This window comes from Python bivittatus, unplaced genomic scaffold (assembly GCF_059951505.1).
Source record: "Python bivittatus isolate LINGU-HERP-01145 unplaced genomic scaffold, Pbiv_v1 ctg000000_np1212, whole genome shotgun sequence".
In the NCBI taxonomy this organism is placed as follows: Eukaryota; Metazoa; Chordata; class Lepidosauria; order Squamata; family Pythonidae; genus Python; species Python bivittatus.
Window position 1 is genome coordinate 846,889 of NW_028277028.1, and position 12,794 is coordinate 859,682.

Here is a 12,794-nt window from a genome sequence, read left to right on the forward strand (position 1 = left end):
TTGGAATGACAGTTGTATTACAAATAGTTTTGAAATGTGGCAGTTTTATATATTCCCTCATAAGTTGAGCTCACAAAACATTTATTATAACAAATATGCTAAAATTTCAGGGGGGGGGGGAGAGAGGAAAGAATACTCTTAAATCAGATAAATCTTAAGTATTAAGTATGTTTAATACTACTTAGATCAAATCAATGACCTAGAAGTAATGTGATCATTTAAATGAGAAGCTGGAAATTTCTATTCTCTGGAACTCTTTGGGAAGTATTAGAAAACTGTATTATAAGCAAATATGTCTACCAAAGCATACAATGGCACTAAAAGATATTAATTTCTCTTTGCACTTTGTCTTCAGATACATTTGGTACAGATTTTACAACTAAAGCATTTCTAAGTCATTAGGTATGCTCCTTTTAAAACCAGTATCTATGGCAATCTTACCTTTTAAAATGATGGCTGTAGATATTTTTTCTGTTAAAATGTATTTTAACTGTCTTTTTTAAGATATGCAAATTTATTTGTGAAGCAAGGGAATATGCAAAATGTATAGTGCAACTCCATGTCACTCTACTTATGTTTCTATTCATGCTGAGTAAGCATCCCCCTGAATTTCATTTGCTGAAATCTACTTAGCCACAATATATCTCACAATGAGAAAACAATTTAGGGGTATTCTCTAGAAATCTGTTATTTATAAATATACGGTATAGGAAAACTCTAAAGACCTTACAGCTTGGATCATTTAGTTGCCATGGCAGTGTCCTTTCAGAAGAAAGAATTTGCTTCAGATTCTTCCACGTTCTGTTCTTCTTGCCAGCAGCTGCTCCACCAGTGCCAGAGTGCTGGAATGTTTAAAAAGTATACTTAACAAGAATAGTATTGACACTTTTAAAATGGCTTTTGGTTCTGTACTTATTATTAAAATAGTTTAATCCATATATTTGAAGTTAAAGAAATGCTGGGGAGTTCCTTTCTGCAAGTAGGAATAAGCAGAAGATATGCTTATTCTGTGTCAGAACTAGGGATGTAAAATTTCCGGAAATTTTGAAGCCATGAGAAAAAACCGTTTTTTCCCGTTTTTTTCCAGAAAAAATAGAAACTTTGGAAAAATTGAAAAAATTTCAGGGTGGAGTAGTTTTACAAATTGTGTGAAATGCAGTGTATATAAAAGTATTATGCTTGCAATAAAACAGGTAACCACCCCCTTTTCCCTCAAAAGCAACAAAAAAAGCAAGAAACCATCAACATAAAAAATAATCAGATTTGCCCCTTAGCAACAAAGGAAATAAAGTTAAGGTCCACCTCAATATTTAAGCTCCATAGGTCTACCGTTTGAGTGGTGCTTTAAAAAAAAAGAAACAGAAGACACAACATATACACGCAGTTTATTTATCTATCTCATTTTCTGAACTACTGCTATCATTTTCCGTTTCTTCTTCTTCCCCCTCTTTGTCATTTTTCTCATGGACTTCTAAAAACTTTAGGTTGCACGGACTGAAACAAGCTTTTCTACCCTTTCACAGGTCAGTTTGTTTCTTGATTTGGTATGAATATTACCAAACATAGACCAGATTCTTTCACATGCAGTAGAAGATGCAGGAATCTGCAGTAAGCGAGATGCAAGAGGTGTCAGAGGCTGTGTGGTGCAGAGACCTTGCCACCATGTTGCAGGAGGGATATGTTTTGCAGAATCCCAGAATGCATTCCTGACCCAAATCCCAGAAGATGTTCTATATCTTGCAACATTTGAAAGTATTTTTCCAACATCAGGTCCTAAGTGCGCAGCTTGTTTTGTAATCCAGTCAAATGCAGCAGCTGTGTTCTCATCACTCACACCACTGCCTTTGAATCTTGGATCCAGTAGATTTGCTGCAGCATGTATTGGATGGCAACAAAATTCTTCCCGTTTCTTAATAAAATCTTTCACTTTACTTTTTTCAGCAGTTGTAAGTGGAGATGCACTTAGGTTTTCAAAAACAGATTTTTTATCATAGCCATGTGGTTAGGAATTTCTGACAAAAGTGCAGTGTCTGATTCAGATGAACGGATTGCTGAAAAAATTGGTGTCAAAATCTGTAGGGAGTTCTGCAGCTGAACCCAAAACACGTCCTCATCAAGCACAGTGTTCCTTATATTTCTGGGAATTTTAAGATCCTCAATTATTACTCTTGCTTGAAGAGCTTGTTTTTTAGTAAACTTTCAAAGGAGATCACCACTCCACCCGAACATGTTTTACTACAGAGCTTCAGTGTCACTATTTTATACTGTGCATTTTCTTCTTCTTGCTTCTTCTTGAAGACTGCGGTGACAACATGAGTAGCTTTTACATATTTGATAACTTCTTTAGCTCTTCTATAAATCCTTTGAAGGGTGTCCAGTTTCATGAAGTCACTAAGAAGTAAGTTTAGTCCATGAGATGCACATCCTATTGCAGTAATATGTGGATACTTGTCCATTATGATTTCCCATGCAGCTTTCATATTACTTGCACTGTCAGTCAGCAAACCAAATATTTTACCACTCTCAATTTTCTCTAAAACTGCACATATTTCACTGGTAATATACTCTGCAGTATGTCTGTTCTCTCCAGTTTCAATGCTTCTATAAAAGACTGGTTGAGGTGTTGTTATTACAAAGTTGATGATTCTTTCTCCCCAAACATTTGTCCGTCCATCTGTAAGTACTGCAAGACATAGTGCTTCACTGATTTTTCCTTCTACAGATTCCATCACACGCTCATATTCTGACTCCAAAAGAGGCTTGCTCAAGGAATGTCTGCTTGGCAAATGATATGATGGTTGTAATAATTTAAAAGCTTCCTGCCAATATGCATTTTCAGTTATTGATAATGCTGATCCAGAAGCATATATTGTTCTTGCAAGGGCATGATCAATTTTCTCCTGATTTTCAGGTGTCATTTTATCTGTAAATGAAGGTATGGTGCATTTTTGTGAGGCAGTGGTTTGTAACACTTCTTTACTTGAAGATGCTGCTGGTAAAGAAACATTTTGTAATGATCCAGAAGCAGCAGAAATAGCATTTCTGGAATTAGAACTCTGGAAGGAAAAGCTACTTGCACTTTCATTCTGGTCCTCATCATTTAATTCCATAAAGTATTTTTTAATGTCTTTAGGGCACCTCTGGCATGCAAGAATGTGTTTTGTCATCCTTGTAGCATTTGGAAAAGAATATTTCTTCTCACAATATTTGCAAATTGCAGCTTTGCTCTCAGCAGAAATTGCACTGTGGAAATGTTTCCAAATTCTAGATGTTGGTCTCACCATTTTACCAAGGAGGAAAAGAAAAACCAATTTACTGACCAGACTATAGGTAAACATTATGTTGTGATGGTGGAGAACATTAATAGGAATCATTTAAGGGTTACAAAAGAGAAACTAATTTGTCAGACAAATTTACCCTCTTACCTGTCAGTTAAGGCCTGAGAGGAGGACAGAAACTATCATCTCCTGTATTTACTCACCTGTAGGAGGTCTGAGGTACACAAGTAAACTAAACTGGAGGCTTTTCCCTGAAGTGCCCCCTAGTGGCACAAATGCATATTTCTCCTGTTTGAGAACTGCATTGAGAAGTAGAGTGTTACTTGAATTCTATTCCAGGATTTGCTTGTCTTCAGCTGAGAGAACTTGCAATAATTTAAGACTTTACAAAAAAGTCTCAGAAATCTTTCATTAAGGTCTTCATGTTATATAGTTTGAATACCATGTCACAGATATATTATTTATCACTGGAAAAGAACATATTCCACACAGGTTTTTTTCCATTTTTTCCGGAAAAAAACGGCTTTGGAAAAAAACGGGGAAAAAAACTGTTTTTTTCCCAATTTTTCTGGCTTTTTTCCAGACCTTCCCATTTCTAGTCAGAACCAATGTACTTAAAATCAAAGAAAACATGTGGAAAGCTTTCTGGAAACTGTCTTCTTAACAGAAAATAAAGTGATGAAATAAAGAACTTGCAGTGCTAGGAAGATTGCTCATGAGTTTCCAGAACTTGCCAGGATTATGCTGTTAATTTTATTTTTCAAATATTGTTGCCAAGAGCATTTCATTTGGACTTTGAAGAAGCAGGATAGGAAGAGTATTCATGCTTTTGAACTTCTGAGTTGGAGAAGACTCCTGAAAATACTGGAAAACAAATGGATCATCAAACAAATCAACCCAGAGTTTTCACTCAAGGCACAAATGGCCAGGCTCATATATCCTTGGGACTCATGATGGACTCACTCATAGCAGCAATGAGTGCGCTGTTGGAAGACCTGAAAGACCAGATTAGGGACAGATTATCATAAAGAAAATCTATCTAAGTTGTCGCTAAGAATTGATAATGACTTGATGGCACATAATCAATCAAAGGATGGATTCTGAAGGAAACATATATAAAACATACTACAGTGGTACCTCGGGATACGAACTTAATCCGTTCCGTGACTCTGGGCGTATCCCGAGTTGGTCGTAACCCGAAGCAAAATTTCCCATAGGGTTCAATGTAAATCCGGTTAATCCGTTCCGCCCTCCGAATTTGGTCGCAACCCGAGGCAAATTTCCCCATAGGGTTCAATGTAAATCCGGTTAATCCGTTCCGCCCTCCGCCCAAATTTGGTCGCAACCCGAGGCAATTTCCCCATAAGGTTCAATGTAAAGTACAATCCGTTCTGAAACATATGCATTTTATTTTTACACCACAAAAACATGAAAAACAGTGCAACTGGCACAGCATGAAGAGGGAGAATGGGGTGGGGAGGCAGTTATTGGTTGGAGGGAGGGTCCCCTTCAGGGGTTTCCTGTCTTCTTTGCCTCTTAGCTGCAGGCTCAGTTCTGGGGAAAAACCTGTCTAAAGTCTGTTGTTTTTTCCTGCGCTGCATAACCCTCCGGAAATGAGAGAACACGTTATCGTTCATAAGATTCAGCACTCTGCTTGTCACAGTTCTGTTGGGGTGGTGCTTCTCAATGAAATCCTGGCACTCATTCCATTTTTCCATGATGGACTTGATCGCATCACAGCTCACCTCCTCCCTCCTCCTCTTCCTCAGTGGAATGCTCCTCACCCAGCGCCTTCTGTTGCTCACTCTGGAGCTGAGCAAGTTCTTCTGTGGTCAGCTCCTCCTTATGGTCCTCAACAAGCTCCTCTATGTCTGCATCATCCACAATCAGACCCATGCTCTTGCCCATGGACACAATCTCCTCCACTACCTCTGCATCAGACCCTTCACACTCATGTCCAGCAACACATTCTGGCCACAGTTTCCTCCAGGCGGAGTTTAAGGTCCGGCAGGTGACATCTTCCCAGGCTTTGTCAATGAGGCTGATGCAGTGGAGGACATTGAAATGTTTTTTCCAAAACTCTTTGAGAGTCAAGGATGTTTCTTCGGTGACATTGAAACACCTGGTGAAGAGCGCTTTTGTGTACAACTTCTTGAAGTTGCAGATCACTTGCTGGTCCATGGGCTGCAGAAGAGGTGTCGTGTTGGGGGGGAGGAACCTGACCTTTATGAAGTCGTACTCGGCGTCCATGTCATCCACCAAGGCTGGAGGGTGTGCCGGGGCATTGTCCATCAGGAGAAGGCACCTTTCAGGCAGCTGGTTCTCAGACAGGTATTTTTTAACGCTGGGTGCGAACACCTCGTGCAGCCATTCCATGAACAACTGCCTTGTGACCCATGCTCTCGCATTGGCCCTCCACATGACAGGCAGTCTGGCCTTGTTCACATTGTGCTCCCTGAATGCACGAGGGGTCTGGGAATGGTACACGAGTAGCGGCTTAATCTTCAGGTCGCCGCTTGCATTCGCACACAGCAAAAGGGTCAATCTGTCCTTCATGGGCTTGTGCCCTGGCAGTGCCTTTTCCTCCTGCGTGATGTAGGTTCTCTTTGGCATCTTCTTCCAGAAGAGCCCTGTCTCGTCGCAGTTGAACACTTGCTCAGCGACGTACCCTTCCGCCTTCATGAAGTCCTCAAATTCTTTCTTGTAGGCTTCTGCAGCAGCCTTGTCAGAACTGGAAGCCTCACCATGTCTTGCCACACTGTGGATGCCACTTCTCTTTCGGAATTTCTCGAACCAGCCTCTGCTGGCTTTAAATTCCTCACTTGCTGCGCTGGTAGAGGGGTTTGTCTGCAGCAAATCACTGTGCAGCTTCCTGGCTTTCTCGCAGATCATAGCCTCACTCACGCTATCACCTGCCAGCTGTTTCTCATTCAGCCACACCAACAACAGCTTTTCCACCTCTTCCAGCACTGGTGTCCTCTGCCTCGTTAAGATCGACACTCCTTTTGCCACATCAGCTCCTCTGATGGCATCTTTATTCTTGAGAATAGTCGAGATGGTCGACTTCGCCATCTTGTACTCTGAGGCCAGATCAGTCACACGAATGCCACGATCGTGCTTTTCTATAATTTCCTTCTTCAGCTCGATTGTCACTTTTCTCTTCAGAGCCTTACTCCCGCCAAGCCTGCTCTGCATTTTCTTTGGAGCCATGCTAACACGCACACCAAAAACCTTCGCAAAACACCGCCAAACACACTACAAGCCTCACCGAACGTCTCCTTGCTACCGCGACCTCGCCCACAGGAAGCCGCGACCGCGTGGCAGCAGGGAAAATGGCCACGGATCCGGTTCGTATGTCGAGGCAAGTTCGTAACCAGAGGTAAAATTTTCCTGCCGAAGCTGGTCGTAACCCGAAACGTTCGTTAGTAGAGGCGTTCGTATCCCGAGGTACCACTGTATGTAGAGAAAAATGGATGGTACTTTTCTTCCCATCCTGTCTTTAAAAAGCCTTACTTCTTCGGAATGATCAGCTGATAAATAAAATTACATAAATGCTGCAAAAATATTAGACGATTAATGTCTTGTGAATTAATCTCTGAAAGGGGAAAGGGGGTGGTGGTTGGTGATATAAATGTGGGAGTAAAATGAGAGAGAACAGAAAAATTAATTTGGCCATTTGGAGACTTAAGAATGAATGAGAATGGTGATGTTCTGTGAGTACCTGATTGTTTCAAATGCATAAAAGTCTACTTATGTATACATATAGCAACATGTGAATATAAAGCTGAAAGCTTAATTGATTTGTTAATGATAAGTGATTGAGAACATTAGAGAAGAATATAATGGTGATGAGAGGTTCTGAATGTGGGACAAACCATTATTAGGTAGTGTCAAAAGTGGATCTAGGGAAAAATAGACATGGAAGAAAGGAAAAGAACTGAATGAGAGTGAAAGTAGAACTACTGCAGGAAGAGAAAATGTAAGTGCGGTATGAAACAGAATTGTTGATAGATTAATCTCCCAACAGAATGAATGGATAGTAGATACAAGGAAAGAGGATACAGAAGCTGCTTGGAACAGAATTGAAAGGATTACACTACACTACCACAGAAGTCTACATAATGTAGTCAAAGAGAGCAAGGAACAGTTATATCTTAAAGATCTGGAGAAAGTGCAGAGCAATTTTGAAATAAATAAAAACAGTTTTAGAAGTGAGTGAAAAAGGTTAAATAAGGTTATAAAAAAAGCTAAACATTTAAAAAGTGTTAATACCACTGTTGTGATCTACTATAGGATCTGTGGTACCCTATCACTGCCGGTCAATGCTCTACAAGTTGGCAACATGGCACATCTTTGATCCAGTTTAAGCACTAACCTAACAAGACTTCTTACAATTTTTTTATCATGTATAAATAATGAAGATAACCAGCAAAATTTTGCAAATTGAATGAAGTTGTCCAGATCTGTCAACCCTCTTTTGGTTACATCCCTAAGAAATAGTGATGTGGGCAAAAAGTGAGGTTTTCATGACATCCATGAGAAGTATCAAGGAAGCCAGAGTGGCAAAAGCAGTGTTGTGATGCTGACCTCACCCCTTTCTTATATGCATTGTGATGTTGCATGCACACCACAAAAGGTGTTTTCATCATTCTTACAAAAGTAGCGAGAGTCTTAATGAAGGAAAGAAAAAGGTGTTCTTAAACAGGTTGTTCTAGACAAAGCTGCATTTCTCTTGAAAAATGAAGCTCCTAGTTTGTGTGTATCTCTAGCCTGATAGTGGCTGTGCCCTTAAAGTACTTTTCTTAAATTCTAATTGGAGTACCAAACACAACAGAGCTAGGAGAATCAAATTTGCCCACAATCATAGATGCTTTAATGACTGTAAAGGAATGTAGAGTTGGCCATAGGGAAGGTGTGAGAGAGTAGTGAGGCTTTTAAGCTTGATGTCAGCTCTTTGAGGTAGGCCAGGTCAAGAAACAGGTATGGCAGGAATTCTAGGAATGTTCTTTATTGTGGTAAGATAGAATAATAGAATCTTAAAAGCCCATCCAAGTTTCTCTTTGTCTCAAAACCAAGATAGGATTATTTTGGGATTGTATAATCTCTTTTACCAGCTCCTTCCTTCCCTCCTTAATAGCTCTCTTGTACTTTCCCCAAGGTCAGCTCTGCATTTCTTTATAATGACACAGTTAATCCATAGTCTACCAACAGCCAAGACAAAATCTTGGCTAAAGTCATTTTTCTGTGGAATGTATAACTGTACTCACTATTTTGGTTTCTGATCACCTTCAATTGAAAGTTCTCTATATTCTAAATCTCTTGGGACTCAAGAACCCCATACTAAGTGAACACCATTTTATCACTGTATTAATTCACTGTAAACAGTAAAAAAAATCACTGTTTTAATATCACTGTTTTCATTGAAGTTATTGGCTAACTGTACATCTCAAGTATAAGCTAAACAAGTAAGATAAGTATTTAAATAAAGAACAGGAAGATGGGAGAGAGATTAGAAAGAAAGCAATAAAAAGCACAGGGGAGAAAGAGTGAAAGAGAAATATGGAATTACACAATCAAATACCTAAGTGGATTCCACATTTCGTGGCTAAACTAACTGTAGATCAGAAAAATAATATAATTGTCTCAAGAAAAATGTAACACTGGTAGAAAAAAAAATACATACAATAAAGCTTGGAGCTTTAAAAGGCAAAGGCTTGATAGAAGTTTCTATTGGCCCTGTGCTGGTGTTGATCATCATGGTTTTGTTTTCATTCCCTATTTCTGCATTGGTACTCTGGAAAAATACATACATCAATTTGAGGAGGAAATGCAGTTTTATAAAATCCAACCATTAATCTAAACTTGTTTTAGAGTTTTGTTGCAAACTATTACATTGTTTTGCTTGCTGTTAAACTAGTAATCCTGAATGATTTATGTGTAAAAGCAAACTGGGTTCATATCATAACTAAATCATAACATGGCTTATTTGGTTTTGTCTTAGTGTGTTGTATAAACCCAGCCAATGTAATTTGTAAGACATGACACATGATTTAACTTGTTATGGGAGCCCAGTCAACTGCTCAATAAACTATAATTAAACATCATAACTTAGCATAAAAATAGGATGGTTACAGTATTATATGGGCATAATTAAATAGACTGAAAATACTGTGCGGTGGCTTTTGAAAAGGCAGTTGAACTATCAGGGTTAATTTTAATAACACTCTCTTTTAACATTTTTAATAACACTCTCCCCTTCCCTCTAAAAATCAGAAAGTCCTACTGGCAAATACATGAGGTAACTGTATTAATAAAGATAAAGAAGATGGGCTGTAAGTCACTTTCTTTTAGCTGCTCTCTACTAATCTGTAATATTGAAAAGTATTTTACAGTGATTAACAAAAGAGAAATATGCAAAAGTTTCAACTTCTCCCTTCTTCAGGATACTATAACCAATGTGACAGTTATGGAACAAGGAGGATGAAATATTCCAAAGAGTTTTATTTCCTGTAGAACAGCGGTCCCCAACCTTTTTGGCACTAGGGACGAGTTTCGTGGAAGACAATTTTTCCACAGACCGGGGGGGATGGTTTCAGGATGATTCACATGCATTACACTTATTGTGCACATTATTTCTATTGTTATTATTATTTCTATTATTATTATTATTTCTATTATTATTTCTATTATTATTATTTCGGTGGGAGGAAATGCTGGCGGTGCTTTGCGTGGGGATAGGAATCGGTTGCTGGTCCCGCCTAGACACGAACGTCGGAAAGACATGCCGCAACAGAAGATCCGACTCTTCTGCGACTGCCAGCTGGGCTCAGCCCTAGGAAGGAAGCAATGGCAAACCATTTCTGAAAAAACCTTGCCAGGAAAACTGCAGGGACTTGTCCAGGCAGTCTCCGAAGAATCGGACGCAATTGAACGGATTAAAAAAAAAAAATGCTTGTGGGCTTACCAAAACTGTGACTGACACAAGTGGCCAGTGTGGGAAAGAGGCATGGACAGAAGTGGTAAATAAAATAATGGGTGGGCCACGTGCGGAGTAAAATAAGTGTTGGATTCTGAGCACACAACTTAGATCCCTCACATGCGCAGTTCACAGTAGGGTTCACGCTCCTATGAGAATCTAATGCCGCTGCTGATCTGACAGGAGGCGGAGCTCAGGCGGTAATGTGAGTGATGGGGAGCAGCTATAAATACAGATGAAGCTTTGCTTGCTTGCTTGCCTGCCACTCACCTCCTGCTGTGCGGCCCGGTTCCTAACAGGCCACAGACTGGTACCAGTCCACGGCCTGGGGGTTGGTGACCCCTCCTATAGAAGACTAGTGTCATACTCCAAGATGAATTCATGTAGCATAAAGGGAACATCCTCATTCTTCTATAACCACCAAATTAGCTATGGCATCTTTCACATATTTTTCCAAAGATGATACACTTTGAGAAATTAAAAAAAAACATACTAATCTGGATATTGAGGATTGGATTCAAGACATGTAATCTATCTATTTTTAAAAAGGCAAAAATGGTCTAATAAAAAAATGGTGAAATATTTTGGCCAAAGATTTTGGCAAAGATTTTATGATAATTTACAACGTATTTTCCTTATTATTGTTTGTTATTATATAATTGTTTTACTTTTGTTTACAGGTAGTCCTCATTTAGTGACCACAATTGGGACCAGCAACTCAGTCATTAAGTGAAGTGGTTGCTAAATAAAACTACTACTGTGCTTACGATCTTACTTCAGTTCTCCTTTGCATTATAGATCTGTGAAGGTCATAAATGTGAGGACTGGTCATAAAGTTACTCGGGTGGTCATACAGTTATCTGGGTGCCCAGCTTGCGATTATGATATCACAGGGAGCCCTGGTCACGTGATTACCATTTGCGACTTTCCCTGCCGCTTCCCACAACAACTCAATGGGGAAGCCAGTAGGGAAGGTCGCCAAGTCGCTACAGTAAGTCATTCCCACTTTTTCTCCTGCCTCCAGCACACAACCTTCACACACACATAGCCTTCAGTGGCCCTCCTAGGCCCTCTCCTGGCCTTCCCCATAGAACCCCCATGCTATTTACCTGGGATTCCTGCCTCTTCCTGCTTAACAACCCACATGTCTTGGGGTTATGATGGCTACAAGGATTGCTGTCACTGAGCGATGTGGTCACATGACACTGCACTTTACAACCACATCGCTTAGTGACGGCAATCCCAGTCCCAATTGCCAACATAATCTGAGGACTACCTGTAGCTTGTTTTTGTATTTCTTCGTACTTAGTTGGGAGAGTTGTATTTTTGCGTACGTGTTTTTTAAACTATAATTTTCAAAACTCTTCAAGTGCAGATAGTATAACTGTAGAAATGTTAAAATATCTATGTGGTTTGCTTATGGAGTGGCTATGTGACTTGTTTAACGCTCTCCCTGATGATTTGAAAAATGCCATTGTTTCCTATACAAAAGGAAGGGTAGCAAGAATGAACATAAAAATTTTAGGGGGATGGGATACAACAGGTGATAATGAACAGTATTTGAGAAGTGCAGTAAGGCTTTATGCCAGGCAGGGGGTGTGCCCACCAGATTTTTGCTCTTGAGCAGGTCACTGAAATATGTATAAATGTGAGAAAGAAATTATATTGTACATTTGTTGATTTAGAGCAGTGTTTTTAATTTGGCAACTTTAAGGTGTGTGGACATCAAATTCTGGCTGGGGAATTCTTGGAGCTGAAGTCCACACATCTTAAAGTTGCCAAGTTTGAAAAACATTGATTTAGAGAAAGCAAACTGAAGTGAATAGGCTGAAATTATAGAACGTTTTGTGCAAATATAGAACTTAAGAAGGCTTGCTGAATGTGATTAAGAGGATATGGAAGTAAAGCATATGTCATAATAAATTAAATACTTAATAAACAGTTCGATACTGAGAAGGGAATAAGTAAGGATAGGTGATATCCATGTCCCTTTGGGTTGCTTAATATATTTTATGGATACATGTAGAAATAATGCTTGTGATGGTATTGTGGCCATCAATGTATGCATATTTTGTATGCAGATGTTATGAATGATTTCTACCAACTACTAGATACAGTTTGACACGACAAGGAGTATGGATATAAAAATTAATGTATTAAGGACTGAGGTATTTTTATTTATTTGAATTAATTAGCTGCCCAACTCCAATATACTTGTATTTGATAGGAAAAATGGATTGAAAGATTGCACATTATACATAAGTGTCAAAAAACTAGAGCAAATAGATGTGTACCTTAGTATAATATTTATTAAAGATGGGGAATGGATAAAGAAATGTTAAAACATGCAAATCCAGATAGGGGAGTGAATAATATGCAGCCTGTTGAAAGGAATGACTGGTTGTCAAACAAAGCAAAAATGGCTGTGTATAAAAGTATGTTTCTGGCCACTTTGTTATATAGAGGGTATGTCAGGAGAAGCATCACTGAATGCACTGAAAACAGGATACTTAAATGTGCATGTTAAAACAAGAAGAGAT

The 12,794-nt window shown here is 39.2% G+C and overlaps 1 protein-coding gene across 1 annotated transcript in view; it reads right to left on the bottom strand.

The window, feature by feature from the left end:
- INO80C (INO80 complex subunit C) overlaps positions 1-12,794 on the bottom strand; it is a 30,945-nt gene that overhangs the window by 11,018 nt on the left and 7,133 nt on the right. Inside the window, exons 2-3 of the mRNA XM_088153477.1 lie at positions 8,962-9,072; positions 731-842 (exon numbers count right to left, since the gene is read on the bottom strand). Of these exons, the coding sequence (XP_088009603.1) occupies positions 731-842; positions 8,962-9,036 (187 nt within the window). The 5' untranslated portion in view covers positions 9,037-9,072. The remainder of the gene's footprint in view (positions 1-730; positions 843-8,961; positions 9,073-12,794) is intronic.